Source organism: Belonocnema kinseyi, chromosome 3, assembly GCF_010883055.1.
Source record: "Belonocnema kinseyi isolate 2016_QV_RU_SX_M_011 chromosome 3, B_treatae_v1, whole genome shotgun sequence".
NCBI classification, from domain to species: domain Eukaryota; kingdom Metazoa; phylum Arthropoda; class Insecta; order Hymenoptera; family Cynipidae; genus Belonocnema; species Belonocnema kinseyi.
The window spans coordinates 79,192,873-79,206,135 of NC_046659.1; the positions used below are offsets into that span (position 1 = coordinate 79,192,873).

General features: G+C 37.6%; 1 protein-coding gene across 3 annotated transcripts in view; it reads left to right on the plus strand.

The window, feature by feature from the left end:
* Nucleotides 1-12,035, plus strand: part of LOC117168892 (nipped-B-like protein) — a 17,471-nt gene extending 5,436 nt beyond the window's left edge. For all 3 annotated transcript variants that reach the window (XM_033354811.1, XM_033354810.1, XM_033354812.1), the window contains one exon: nucleotides 4,754-12,035. In XM_033354811.1, the coding sequence (XP_033210702.1) occupies nucleotides 5,154-11,921 (6,768 nt within the window). In that variant the 5' untranslated portion in view covers nucleotides 4,754-5,153 and the 3' untranslated portion in view covers nucleotides 11,922-12,035. The remainder of the gene's footprint in view (nucleotides 1-4,753) is intronic.
* Nucleotides 12,036-13,263: the final 1,228 nt, after the last annotated feature.

Genomic DNA, 13,263 nt, shown 5'->3' on the forward strand with positions numbered 1-13,263 from the left:
CCCCCCCCCCCCCTTTAGCTGCGGACGTCTTTTATGGACGTTCCCTTTAAACATAATAGAAACAATTTCACATAATAGCGTTGAGGGGGTTCAAAATAAATTTTACGGTATGTCTAATTTTCAACCAAATAGTTGCCTTTTTAACAAATAAAAAAATGCTTTTCCACAAAAAATATGACTTTTCAAGAAAATGGATCAATATTTAACTAAATAGTTCAAAGTGCTATCAAAATGTTTAAATTTAGAGCCAAAAATACGAATTTTGTACAAAACCGTAAAATTTTGAACCCGAAACTGAATTTTCAACAAAAAGGGTTGCTTTCATTCAAGCTAGGTTTTCGGTCATTGAATCTGAATTCGCAAGCAAAATCTTTCTAATGCGTCAAGTTTTTGAGAAAATGTGGGGTAAACGAATTTTTTGCCATTTTTTGAAAAATGAGGTAGAGCGAAAACCTGAAGTTGTCGAAACTTTCTAGTAGGCTTACATTACAGGTGGAACTTTGTTCTTCGAGATAATTTTGTTGAAAATAAATTTCCGTCTCCTGTCTTGAGCGGTAACAGGTTTTTCCTGCGGGCCCGTTGGTTCACCACTCCTTACAACCCGGGTAAATGCGCGCCAAACAAAAAATTGTTATCGCTCTCAGATAAGCGGTGCAAACATTTTTACATTCTCATTCATGAGAGTGTAATGTAATCTTCCAAAATTTTCGATCTCTAGTTTTTAACGGATATTTACGTTTCGGTACTCGCAGAGTCCGAAAGTAAAAAATAGGTCTGTTTACGTATGGTTAACCTGATTGTTGTAACCACGCTAAATTTTGAAGGATTTGTTCAATATATTTAGATATTTTCAAAATTTCTACTACACTTCGAAAATATCCCAGTGGAAATTTTCGATTAGACCAAAATTCAAAAAGAACATTTTACAAATTTTATACAAGATTGTCTAATTTAAGAGTTAGAAAATTTTGTTAAAGTTGCTAGTACATTACAAAAATACTTGCAAATTATCCTAACATTATTTTTAATTTCGATGAAAATTAAAAGACAAGGGAAACCTATTTTTCTGGTAGATTAAGAAATTTCAATCAAGATTTGTACTATATCAAGTATATTTCGAAACTAACCCTATGCAATTTATCGATTAGACCAAAATTTAAAAAGTTGTATCAATTTCAAAATTAAGAAATTGTTGTTTTTAAGAGTTCCGTAAATTCTAATCACGATTTTTAGTAGATTTCAATAACGGTTACAAATAACCTTAATTGAATACTTTAAATTAAAATTAAAAAAAAATTATTTTTTCAGAAACTATTGAGTTTTTTTAATCAACATTTTTTTCCTCTCAGAAACAAACGTTTTACCTTCATTAAGCCACTAATAATCTGAAAATGAAATGTTAAGTTTTTAATTTAATTGATAATAATATTTTATGGAGTGTTATTTGTCACCCGAAAATTCGTTTTGCTATGTCACCTTTCAATTAATAGGATGATTTATGAAAACAGATATCTGTTTTTAATTTTTTCTGATTAAAAAATGTTTTGGGGAAATCTTAATGTTTTTATGTTATTGAACTGATACATACACGATTTAGTAAATTTGATAAATTAACTTTGAAAATTCTAGTTCTTGTTTTGTAAATAAATTTTGTAATTTTAAACAATTGTTTGAAAAATGTAGGCATATATTTAAAAAAATTAATTTAAATCAAAGTTTAGCTTCATTGAATGTTGTTCTTATTATTCGGAAGATGCCTGTGTCTTGCACTATATTATAATAGTTACGTTTAGTGGATTACTATCTTGCAATCTGTTATAATAGTTCTTAATTATTTAAATTCTTTACTATTTTCACAAATTTTAACGATTTTTAAATTGTAAAGATAATGAGTTGTAAATAACCTTCAGTAACATAGCTCTAAAAATTGATTAATTGTTATTCAATTTCTCAAAAGTGCTGGGCGGCCGCTGGACCGGGAAGCGGGGAATTTTTCAAATTTTTAAACGTAAAATCTATGAAATCACTTGAAATCTTACAAATATCATTTACCATGTTTTATGTTGGTCAACGTGAAATATAAATTAATTCATGATTTTTAAAATGAACTGTATTTAAAATGTTAAAAATTTAAACTTTTTAAATTCTAGAGCCTTAATAGTTGAAAAAATGTTGATTTCAGATTGAAACTTTATAAATTATTTTCAATTCTACAATAATTTAAAATTAATATATGCATAATTAAAGAATTTTATTAAATTTAAATCCTATTCTTATACTGTTGCAGTCTAAAATATTCCATTTTTAACTGATTCAGCTTGAAATTTTGTGATTAAAAAAAAGTTTAATTAGCAGTTATAAATAAAGCATTCAAAACTAAACAATTTAAACTTAATGGTTTGAATTGTTAACATTTTATATGGCTAAGAGTTTAAACGTGACAATTTTAATTGTTCCATTTCAAACAAGTTTTATTGGCAGGTTAAAGAGTTGAATTTCGACAAATAAATATCAATTCTAATATTATTAATATGGAACGCCTTAAAATTATAACAATTCAATATAAAAAGATGTATATGTAAAAGGAGCTTGAATTTCACAATTCTAATTTAAAAAGAAAGAGAAGAAATTTTAGTATTGTTTTTTTTTTCGAATTAGATTGGAAACATGACATTTCATATTATAAAGGATTTCATCTAGTTGGAAAGGAGCAAATTTTGGTTTTCAGTCTTTTATAAATTCGGAGAAGGATAAGTTTCTATTTGTAATATTCTTATTGAGTTGGAAGGGACGAAATTCTCATATATTCAATTTTTTAAATTAATTTTGATTTTTTTTCTGAATTGGAAGAAGTTTTTTATTTTCAAGATTTTTATAGAGTTGGAGGGAGAACATTTTGGTTTTCAATTTTTCCTGAATTGGAAGATGCCAATATCTTCTTTTTAACATTTTCTTGAGTTAGTGGAGGGAGGGGGGGGGGGGTATCTTTGACATTCAGGCGAAAGGAGAAAACTTTTTTTTTAATTTTGTACTGTATTGGAAGATTAATATGTGTTATTTTTGACATTTTTGTTAATATGACTTAAAACGGAGAATTAGTAATAATTTAGAGCATACATTTTCAATTACTTAAACAATTAAAAGTTAGAAACGTATGAAGTCCAAGATTACGAATAAAAAATATTTTTAGTTTATCAATTGTGAATATAAATTATATATAATTGATTTTACAAGACGATTCGGAATCAGTTCATAATTTCATAATTCCCCAATTTGAACTTTTAAAATAAAACTGTTTCCATTGAAAAGTCTTATTAGTTGAATAAATGTAAACCCCCGATTGAAGCTTTATTAACTGCTTTGGATTTTAAAATAACTTAAAAATAATATATTCATAATTAAAGGCTTTTATTGAATTCCAAATATTGTTTAAGTTTAAAATGTCCATTTTTAAACTACCCATTTAAAATCAGTAATTATAAATAAAATATTCAAAATTAAAAACAAAAGAGCTAAACTTTGAACATTATATTTTTCATTGTTCTATTTAAAAAGTTTTAATTCCTAAGTAAAATTGTTGATTTTGATGAATAAATAATTGAATATATTGAAATAATTCAAAAGTATTACCATTTTTTAAAATGATTTTAAAGAATTCAATCGAAGTGGCTACATGTGCCAAAAAATCCGACTAGACGTACCAAAATTTCGGTGCAAATAGCCCACGGCCGAATTTAAAACAAAATATAGATTTTTTTCAGACTTCGAACACAAAATTCAAACGCTTTTTAAGGTTTTGGAAGAACAAAAAATCTTTCCTTAAGATTCCGAGGAAACTTGAAAATGATTTTTTATTTTGAAAAATTAATTTCAAGAGAATATTTGAAAATACTTAAAAAGATTAAAAAAATTCTGAAAAATGAATATGGAAGATTTTAAGAAAATTTTTTTTAAAGTTTAAAAAAATGTTACAAAAATTTCAATTCATTTAAAAATATCATTCGAAGTTCTGAAAAGCTTTTAAAAATAATTTAAAATGTGAAAAAATGTAAAACAACACGGAGATTTTTCAAGATTTTAAAATAAAATTTTGAAGCATTTTAAGGATTTTCAAACTATATAAAATAAAGATAATCTAACATTTAATTCCACAAGTCTTCACCTTATAACAAAAATTAGCTGTTCAATTTTTAATATTTCCTGCTTAAAATAATATAATTTAAAAAAATTTTGAATTCAATGATTGATTCTTGAATTTAGAGAGTATTGAAAATACAATTTATAAAAGTTTAAAATGTTTAATTTGGCAGTTTAACTGCATTTAATTTCAAATTGTGTAGTTGAAAAGTGTTAGTAGCTTCTATATTATACATGTAAATTATTGTGCATTTTAATACAACATTTTTGAATAAAAAAACTTTTAAACTTCAATTTCAAAACTTAAAATTTCAAGAGTTCCACTTTAGGTGCTTTAATTTGCAGCTCAGTTTGAGAAATTTTTCTCTGTGATTAAAACGGCCACCTTGAATATTCATTTATATAATCATTTTTTTAAACACACTTGCTAATTATAGAAAAATTAAAATGGTCTATTTGCGTAACATTGGTTGACAACAAAAATTCTGTAAAATGAAGATCATTGTGCTATTAAATATAAAGTATTCGTTTTAATTAGACATGTTAACATTAAAGACAAGTTTTCCCAAGAAAGAAATTTGCGATGAAAATCATTACAGCCTAAACTTTCTTTCAGGAAAGCTGCTCTCAAGTAACTAACAATGGATCGTTTGCTACAAGATCCAAGGGCTTCATCAAAATTTGGCTGAGGAACCACCAGTGCACCATGGGAACTTAATAGAGACTTTGTTAAGTTCCCAAGATTAACGTTAGTGTTAGTGTCGTTCAACACATAATTTCGTCTAAAAATCTGCGGTCGCGGAATCTCCTTGCCCTCAGAATCCAGTGATGCTTATTCTCATTTTTCGTGATGATGATGATGGTACATCGATAACTACCGTATTTCCTCCTCCAAGGTGCCAAACTTTCCGCACAAATAAGAGATCTACAATAATTTGGTTTGATTCACCTCTTCTCTATCGAAAGGTAGCGACACCCTGGATTCGTCGCTGAGATCACCATTTGCTCAGGCTGTAATGCCAGAACAAATCAAAGTCAAAATGAATGGGGTAATTCCGAGTGTACCGATAACAACCCTCGCAGGTATTGCGAGTTTATCTGATTTACTATCAGAAATGCCCCTGCCCACTCCATTGCCACAAACGCCGTTGACAAACAAATCTCTCTTATTTCACCCTCGAGTCGCAGAAGAAGCACAAATACTTCTAAGTGTCCGGGACGACAATTTAGTTCCTCAACTGATATCCTCTTTATCACAGACATCATCGGATCATATAGAGCTTAAGGACCACTACAACGTTGATCAGTCCCTTGAATCTGATCAAAGCACACCCGAACTCTTAAAAGCCATTCTAGAAATCAATCCTAACGTTTTTAAGGGACCTCAGTACAATTCCCCGAGGAACTGGCCACAGGGGACGCCTATGTTACACTCAAATCAATCGCCAGCCAACTACGGACGATTCTCACCTTCATATTCCAATTCTTCCGGGTCTCGACAGACACCGCAAGGTAGTCCCGCTCACTCTGCCGGAGCGAGAACAGTTCTACCGCCTCCTCCTTCATCTGGAATTTCTCACGCCCAGCATCCCAGGATGCCAGTGACGCCCCAGAATTACGCCGATATGTCGCAAATGTCTCCCTTTGCCGTGCCTTCTCCCTCGCCGAGAGCGAGCGTCATTACGGAACAGACAAGAACCTCTACAACGCCGCAGCACATGTCCGAAGACTCCAATCTGACGCTCTCGAGCGCCAACAACCCTCAGCCTACTATGTACTCGCCCGCTCACATGAGTTCACCGAATGCGCCCTTGTCGAGTCTTGGAAATCTGACATCCCAGAGTCATCATATGACGACGCGGCATAGTATGCACATGGCCTCGCCGATGCACGTCGCTTCACCAATGCAGGTCGTTTCTCCGATGCACGTAGCCTCCCCGATGCAAGTCGCCTCGCCAATCGTCAATTCTCCACTGCAAACCGATCCCATGCAGACTGTTAATCTCCAACAGAATATATTTGAGCCGATCTTGAGCCAAATGGATACCCAAAGCACCCCGAGCACGCAGAACATTCATAACAATCAAATGCCAATTGGAAATGCGCTTCAGGAGCCGCAATTGATTATAGATCCCGTGACTGGTCTTCCCGACGTTGCGATGCCTATTGTCAATCCAGAGCAGCAGCAGCAAATTTCGAGTCAGAACGCAAGTCAGCAATCCGTCGAGAGTGTTCCATCGATTCAATCCAATCCTGACGCAAGTCAAAAGAGCGTCTCGTCAAGTGACAATCCATCTCAAAATACGCCGAACACTCCTAAGCCTTCTAACACTCCTAATCCTCCGAACACTCCGAGCACTCCTAACACCCCTGTCAATTCGGATAAACCTCCCAGTGCCGAAAAAGAGCAGAAGATGATGAAGGAACCGGTTGTGATGCTCAACAGGTTATCTCTCGCGGATCAAGCTCTTATGCAGAAGAGTCTCAAGTCCTTTGCGCAAAAGGCGCCTACTCGTGCGGCCAAGATGGGCTTAACGAATAGCAAAGCAGCCGATTCTGAGTCAGACAGCGAGGAGGAAATTGGCAAGAACAACAAGCATTTTAAAGCGCGAGCCAAGGAGCGTCAGGAAAAAAGGGAGAAAGAAAGAGCCGAGAGGAAGAAGGAAGAAGAGAAGACACCGCGCAGACGAAAAAGATGTATAGAAGATGATGAGGAGGAGGAAGAGGCGGAGGCTGGTGAAGGCAAGAAGGAAAAAGAAGAGATCTTCCAGCCGCCAAAGCCAAAAATCCGAAAATACGAGAAGAAACTTGTGCCCGTTCTTGCGAAACTGAGCGTTGAGGAACTCATGGAGACGAACACCTATCAGCGATTTAATTCGACGATGGACACTGTCTTTGAGAATACGGAAGACGCAGCGAATATGACGGATGAAGGAGATGACGGGGATGTTCCGCAAGAACTTTTGATTCAGAAATACCACCTCCAGGAACTATGCACAGAGGCTGCTAAATTGAAAGCTCTCGGTGCGATGGAGTCGATTCCAACCGACAGGCTTGTTCGACTGTTAAATATTCTTGAAAAGAACATCAGGGATGGAGCGAGAGTTTCGCCCCTAGCTGATCCAGAAGATGATGCCGCAGCAAGTCGACGATGGGTGAATCTGGCAATGGAACGAGTCCAACGAGCCGTTGATGCTTCTCTGATCTCCCTGCATATTATGACCTCTAGCAATATGCCGAAGAACGTTTACCTTGAGGATGTGATTGACCGAATAATTGTATTCATGAAATTTCAATTGCAGAATACAATTTACCCGTCCTTTGACCCTGTTTATAGAATAGATTCTAAGAGCAAGACTGAAACCTTTAATTCTAGTGGACGGAAAAAGCGGGGACACGCGAAAGAGGTGCGAGAGAAGAGTATTCTTCAAGTCTACAACAAAATGACGGAACTAGTTGGTCTTTTGTCAGAGCTCTTCAACATCCAAATTCTCACCGACACGAGTGTTCTTCACGCCTCGACACTGGGAGTCTCGCCTTTCTTCGTCGAGTCGGTCAGCGATCTTCAGCTGAGTGCTCTGAAACTTGTGACGGTGATCTTCACCAAGTACGAGAAGCACAGGAGATTACTTCTAGATGATATACTGGCCTCAATTGCAAGACTTCCAAGCAGCAAGAGAAGTCTGAGAACATACAGACTGAGTTCCGAAGATCATATTCAAATGTTGACGGCTCTTGTTCTCCAGCTGATTCAATGCGTTGTTGTTCTTCCGGAAAGTATAGTTCAGGACAAGTCGCCGAAAAAAGAAAGGAGTAAGGATAAAAACAAAAATAAAGACAAGGACAAGGGTAAAGATAAGGACAAGGATAAAAGTAAAGAAGAGGAGGATGAGGAGAAGGAGAAAAAAGCGGCCCAAATCGATGCCGATGTCCTGATCATCAACAGGTACGAGAATGCGACCAGGACGGCGGCTAATTTTCTAACCGTTTTTCTCAACAAGTGCGGCAGCAAAGGAGAGGAGGTGGACTATAGGCCTCTCTTTGAAAACTTCATCCAGGATTTGCTAGCGACCGTCAACAAGCCTGAATGGCCTGCAGCCGAATTACTGCTTAGTCTTCTTGGAAATTTGCTGGCAGGACACTTTTCCAATAAAGGTTCGGACATGTCGCTGCGAGTTGCCTCCATCGATTATCTGGGAGTTGTTGCCGCCCGGCTGAGAAAAGACGCTGTGAGTTCTCAGTGCAAACTTTCCACGATTGATCAGATCATCAAGGACATCAAAGCCGAGCAGCAGAAGGACTCGGATTATGATAAAATCAAGGATAAAGGCATCAAGGGTCTCACCGAGGACGAGGAGCGAACGGTTTTTCTGCAGAAAGTCCTTTTGGATTATTTGGCAGTTAACGGGACGAAAGACGCAGCGCTGGGATACGCTCGGCATTTTTATCTCGTTCAGTGGTACCGCGATTGTGCTGTTGAGAAAACTCGAGTCGGCCAACCAAACCGGAGTCCGAGCAAAAAGTCGAATAAGAAGAGATCGAAAAAGAAAAACAGACATCACAGTAGTGAGGAGAGTGAGTCGGAAATTGAAGAAATCGACCCAGATGAGAATGATAACAACGAGCAGAAGAATTCGGAAGCTTATAGGATTATCGAAGAAAAAAAGAAGCTCATTGTGTCCAAGATTCGTCCTAACAGTTCCGGCACAAAGCCAGACATTCTTCAAACCTATATTGACTATCAATCGGCGGAACTAATTTCCCAGTATCTTGCTTCCAAGCGATCCTTCTCGCAAAGTTTCGACCGATACCTGAAGCAAATTCTACAAGTTCTTACTGAATCGTCGATCGCTATCAGAACGAAAGCCATGAAGTGTTTGACGATGATAGTTGAGGCTGATCCGAGCGTTTTGGGAAGAGTCGACATGCAAATGGGCGTAAAGCATTCTTTCCTCGATCACTCGACATCAGTCCGAGAAGCTGCTGTCGACCTCGTCGGGAAATTCATTCTCAGCAGGCCAGAGTTGATTGACAAATACTACGATATGCTCTCCTCAAGGATCCTCGACACCGGAGTCAGTGTTCGAAAACGAGTTATTAAAATCTTGAAAGATGTTTGCATGGAGTGTCCCGACTTTCCCAAGATTCCCGAAATCTGCGTCAAGATGATAAGAAGGGTGAACGACGAGGAGGGAATCCGGAAGCTTGTTATGGAGGTTTTTCAAAATATGTGGTTCACCCCCGTCCGGGAAAAGCCTGCCATTGACTCGGAAGCTTTGCTCAGAAAAGTGATGAATATTACGGACGTGGTAGCAGCGAGCAAAGACATGGGTCTCGAGTGGTTTGAGCAGCTGCTGGTGAGTTTATTTAAGCCAAAGGAAGACAAGGAGGATAGCACAAAGTTACAGACTGAACCACCCAAGGTTTTACTGACAGCCTGCAAGCAAATTGTCGAGTGTCTGATTGAAAATATTCTCCGGCTTGAAGAGACGCCACTCGATGGAGCGGAACAAGGCGAAAAGAAAGGATCGCCGCAGAGATTAGTCGCTTGTCTAACGACTCTACATCTTTTCGCCAAGATTCGACCCCAACTTCTCGTCGATCACGCGATCACCCTCCAGCCTTACCTGAGTTTGAAGTGTCAGACGCAGGGTGACTATCAGATCATCAGCAGTGTCGCGCACACCTTGGAACTAGTCGTACCTCTCATTGAACATCCAAGCGAGACTTTTTTGGCCCAACTTGAAGAAGATTCCGTGAAATTGATTCTACAGCATGACAAGTCGGTGGTGGCGAGTTGTCTCTCGTGTCTGGGCTCGATAGTCAACAATGTCACGAGGAATTTCAAACTGATTCGCGACTGTTTCAACAAATACTATGGACATCTGACCGAGTACAAATCGCAGTACGAGAAGGATCCGAATAATCCGATTCTTCTGAAATACAGACCGTTCTTTCGTCGTGCACTCTTTACGGTCGGTTTGCTCTTGCGACACTTTGACTTCACCCTCCCGGAAGTGATAGAAGGTCTGCCGGACAATATCAAGAATCAGGTTTTCGAAACTCTGACTTATTTCGTTCATTTGGATAATGATGACATCAAGTACTTCACACTGAAGTCTATTGGATCCTTGTGCATTAGACATTATGATTTCATGATGCTTTCGGAACTCAAGGAGTTGTACCATTATTTGCTAACGTCTGATCTCGCCCCGGTGAACATGAGGATTCAGGTTTTGAACAATATCGAGATTTACCTGCAGGAGGAGGAAACGAGGATGATAAAACAGGATCAGGAGTGGGCGAAGCTTTCGAAACAGGAGAATCTCAAAGAGATGGGTGATGTCTCGTCGGGAATGGCGAGCACGGTCATTCAACTTTATCTCAAGGAAATCCTTGAGTCTTTTGTTCACGTGAATGTGGGCGTGAGACACGCAGCTTTGAAAGTCATACAGTTGATTCTTGCACAAGGTCTCGTTCATCCGGTGCAGATTGTTCCTTATTTGGTCTGCATGAGCACTGACTGCGAGAAAATGGTGAGTCACAGTGCAGACAAGCAGTTGCAGGACATTGAGAAGAAGTATCCAGGTTTTATTCATATGAGAGCCCAGTTTGGAATCAAATTGAGCTATCGGCTCCAGAGTATTTTGCAAAATGACACCACGGTGCGGGGAATGCGAACGAAGGAAGGCGAGTATCCCTCGGCATTGAATGGATTTCTCTATACAATTTTGAGGAACACGAAACAGCAGAGGAGAGCGATTGTTCTCTCCTTTTTGAAGCAGTTTGATGAAACGGCGAAGACAAGTCTTTCCCAGATGTTGTTTTTGGCCGACAATTTGGCCTACTTCGCATATCAGGTCCAGGATGAGCCTCTCTTTATTATTCACCACATAGACATTATTATCTCGTTGTCGGGGACGAATGTTCTTCAGTCATTCAGAGAAGGACTCCTGCCGAAAGATGGTGGTTCTAGGTTGCCCAATTTTCCGGCCGAGCAGACGCTCATGATTGGTCCCGATGGCCAGCCGAGAGCTGATCAATTGCTGTCGAGTCTGGAAGACGAGGAGGATGACGAGGAGGATGAGGAGGCTCTTATGGTGAGATTGCCGGAAGACACCACAATTTTGCGGCAACTGATTACCGCGAGTCAAGGTTTTCTGCTTCTCCTAAATTTGAGGCAACACTTGAAGGATCTCTATGGATTTTCGGATGCGAAAATTGGCCAGTACTCGCCCTCGGAGTCGGCCAAGGTCTACGAGAAGGCAGTGACGCGGAAAAGTACTCTGCAGTTTAAACCCAAAGCGACCCTGCAGAAATTGAAGGAGGGCGAGAATAATGAGGAGTTGGATGAGGAAGGCAAGCGGAAATTGTTGAAGGAGTATCTGGACTTTAGGCAGCTGATGTTGAAGTTTGATCCGGATGATCCTGACGAGGATGCCGACGGCGAGAAACGTGATACAATTACTCTGCATGGTGTGAACGCTGACTCGAATAAATTCACCGGCGGCACTGTGACAATTCATGAGCCTGTTGCACCCAGCAATAATTCAACGGATCATCCGAATAATTCGGTGAGTGTCAGTCCGCCAAGAGTGCCGAAAATCACGATACGCGCGAATCCTGATATGAAGGAGCACACGACCACGACGACCACGACGCCAAGGAAGCCACGTCAGCAGAAAACGAAGGAGGTGAGAAAACAGAAGAAGAAGAAGCGAAGAAGAATCTCCGACAGTAGCGACAGTGGCGACGATTATAGTGATCCTGATTTTCAGATGTGAGTGCCGTGTATATATGTGTATTACCTTGAAGTGAGTACACTTTTGCGTACTTATTTGAGGACCTTTGTAATCTAAAAAGTGTCGTCTCTCGTGCAAAACAAAAGAAAAAAGAAATCGTCGATAACCGGTGACACACGGACGCTCTGAGCGCAAGAATAATGCAGATTCTGGATGATTAATGTCCATGTGATTATTAACAATTTTGTAATAAACACTTGGGAGTTTGGGGTGGAGCGATTAATCAAATTAAATTTGAAAACAGAATTTCTGCGGAGTTTCCTAGTATCGCGGTTTTGTGGAAGACTTGCCGAGAGAGTTTCCACATTTTTGGATTCGGTGTCGAGGGGGGGGGGGGGGGGGGGGGGGGGGGGGCGTTTGGAATATTTTGTAGACAAATTTTTGGGAGGATATTTGATAAGAGAGAGGAGGAGGATAAGTGATAGAAAATAGTTAATGATTGGAAAAGTAATGGGTAGATTAATTGATTTTTGGATTAAACTTTTCCACGAAATTCCGACATTGGAAGCAGGCGACAGAGAAGTTGGTTTTTATTGAACTTTTGGAGATATTTTCAAAGAATTATTGATTTAAATAGGGAAAGTTTTAGTATACTTGTTTACGGAATTTTGAAGATACTTGCATTTAGTCAAACGCTTTTTTTGTTTGATTCTCAAATTTTCCGGTAGTGTTTTTAAACATTATGTTGAATTTGGAATTTCGATTTATGTTTTGAGACAAAAATGTAAAAATCGTTTTATTTTTCTCTGGAGATTATCTGGAATATCTGTAACATTTACATGGAATATTTCACAGAATTTAAGTGCATTTCTTGACAGCCCTGTGCATCTGAAAACGAGATGGCGATTCCTGGGTGTCCCAAATTGATTAGTTTTTTTTTGGTTTGTTTTTGCAATATAAGGAATGGGAATAGACCACTTTTTTTAATTTTAGTGAAAGAAATGTTATTTTTGTGAGAATAAATATTGAAATTAAATCAATTTTACTCGTTTTTCTAGCGATTTATATACATTCGAAATGGAAAACATTAATTGAAACGTCATCCAATAAATTAAATTAAATTGAATTATATTTTTATTTATGAACATGTAACATAAAAATAAGTAGATAACATCAAAAATAATTTAGTCAATCAGTAAAATTGTTGAAAAAATATATTTTTCAGAGGAAAAAATATAAATTATAATTTTATAAAACGTTCAAGATGTAAATAGAATCAAGATTTTAAGATCTCTGTTTTAAATACTTTCTTTTAAAGATATACGGGTAAAAAAGAGCAATTAGAGAAATTATTTTTTACATTTTTTACTAACTAAACAAAAGT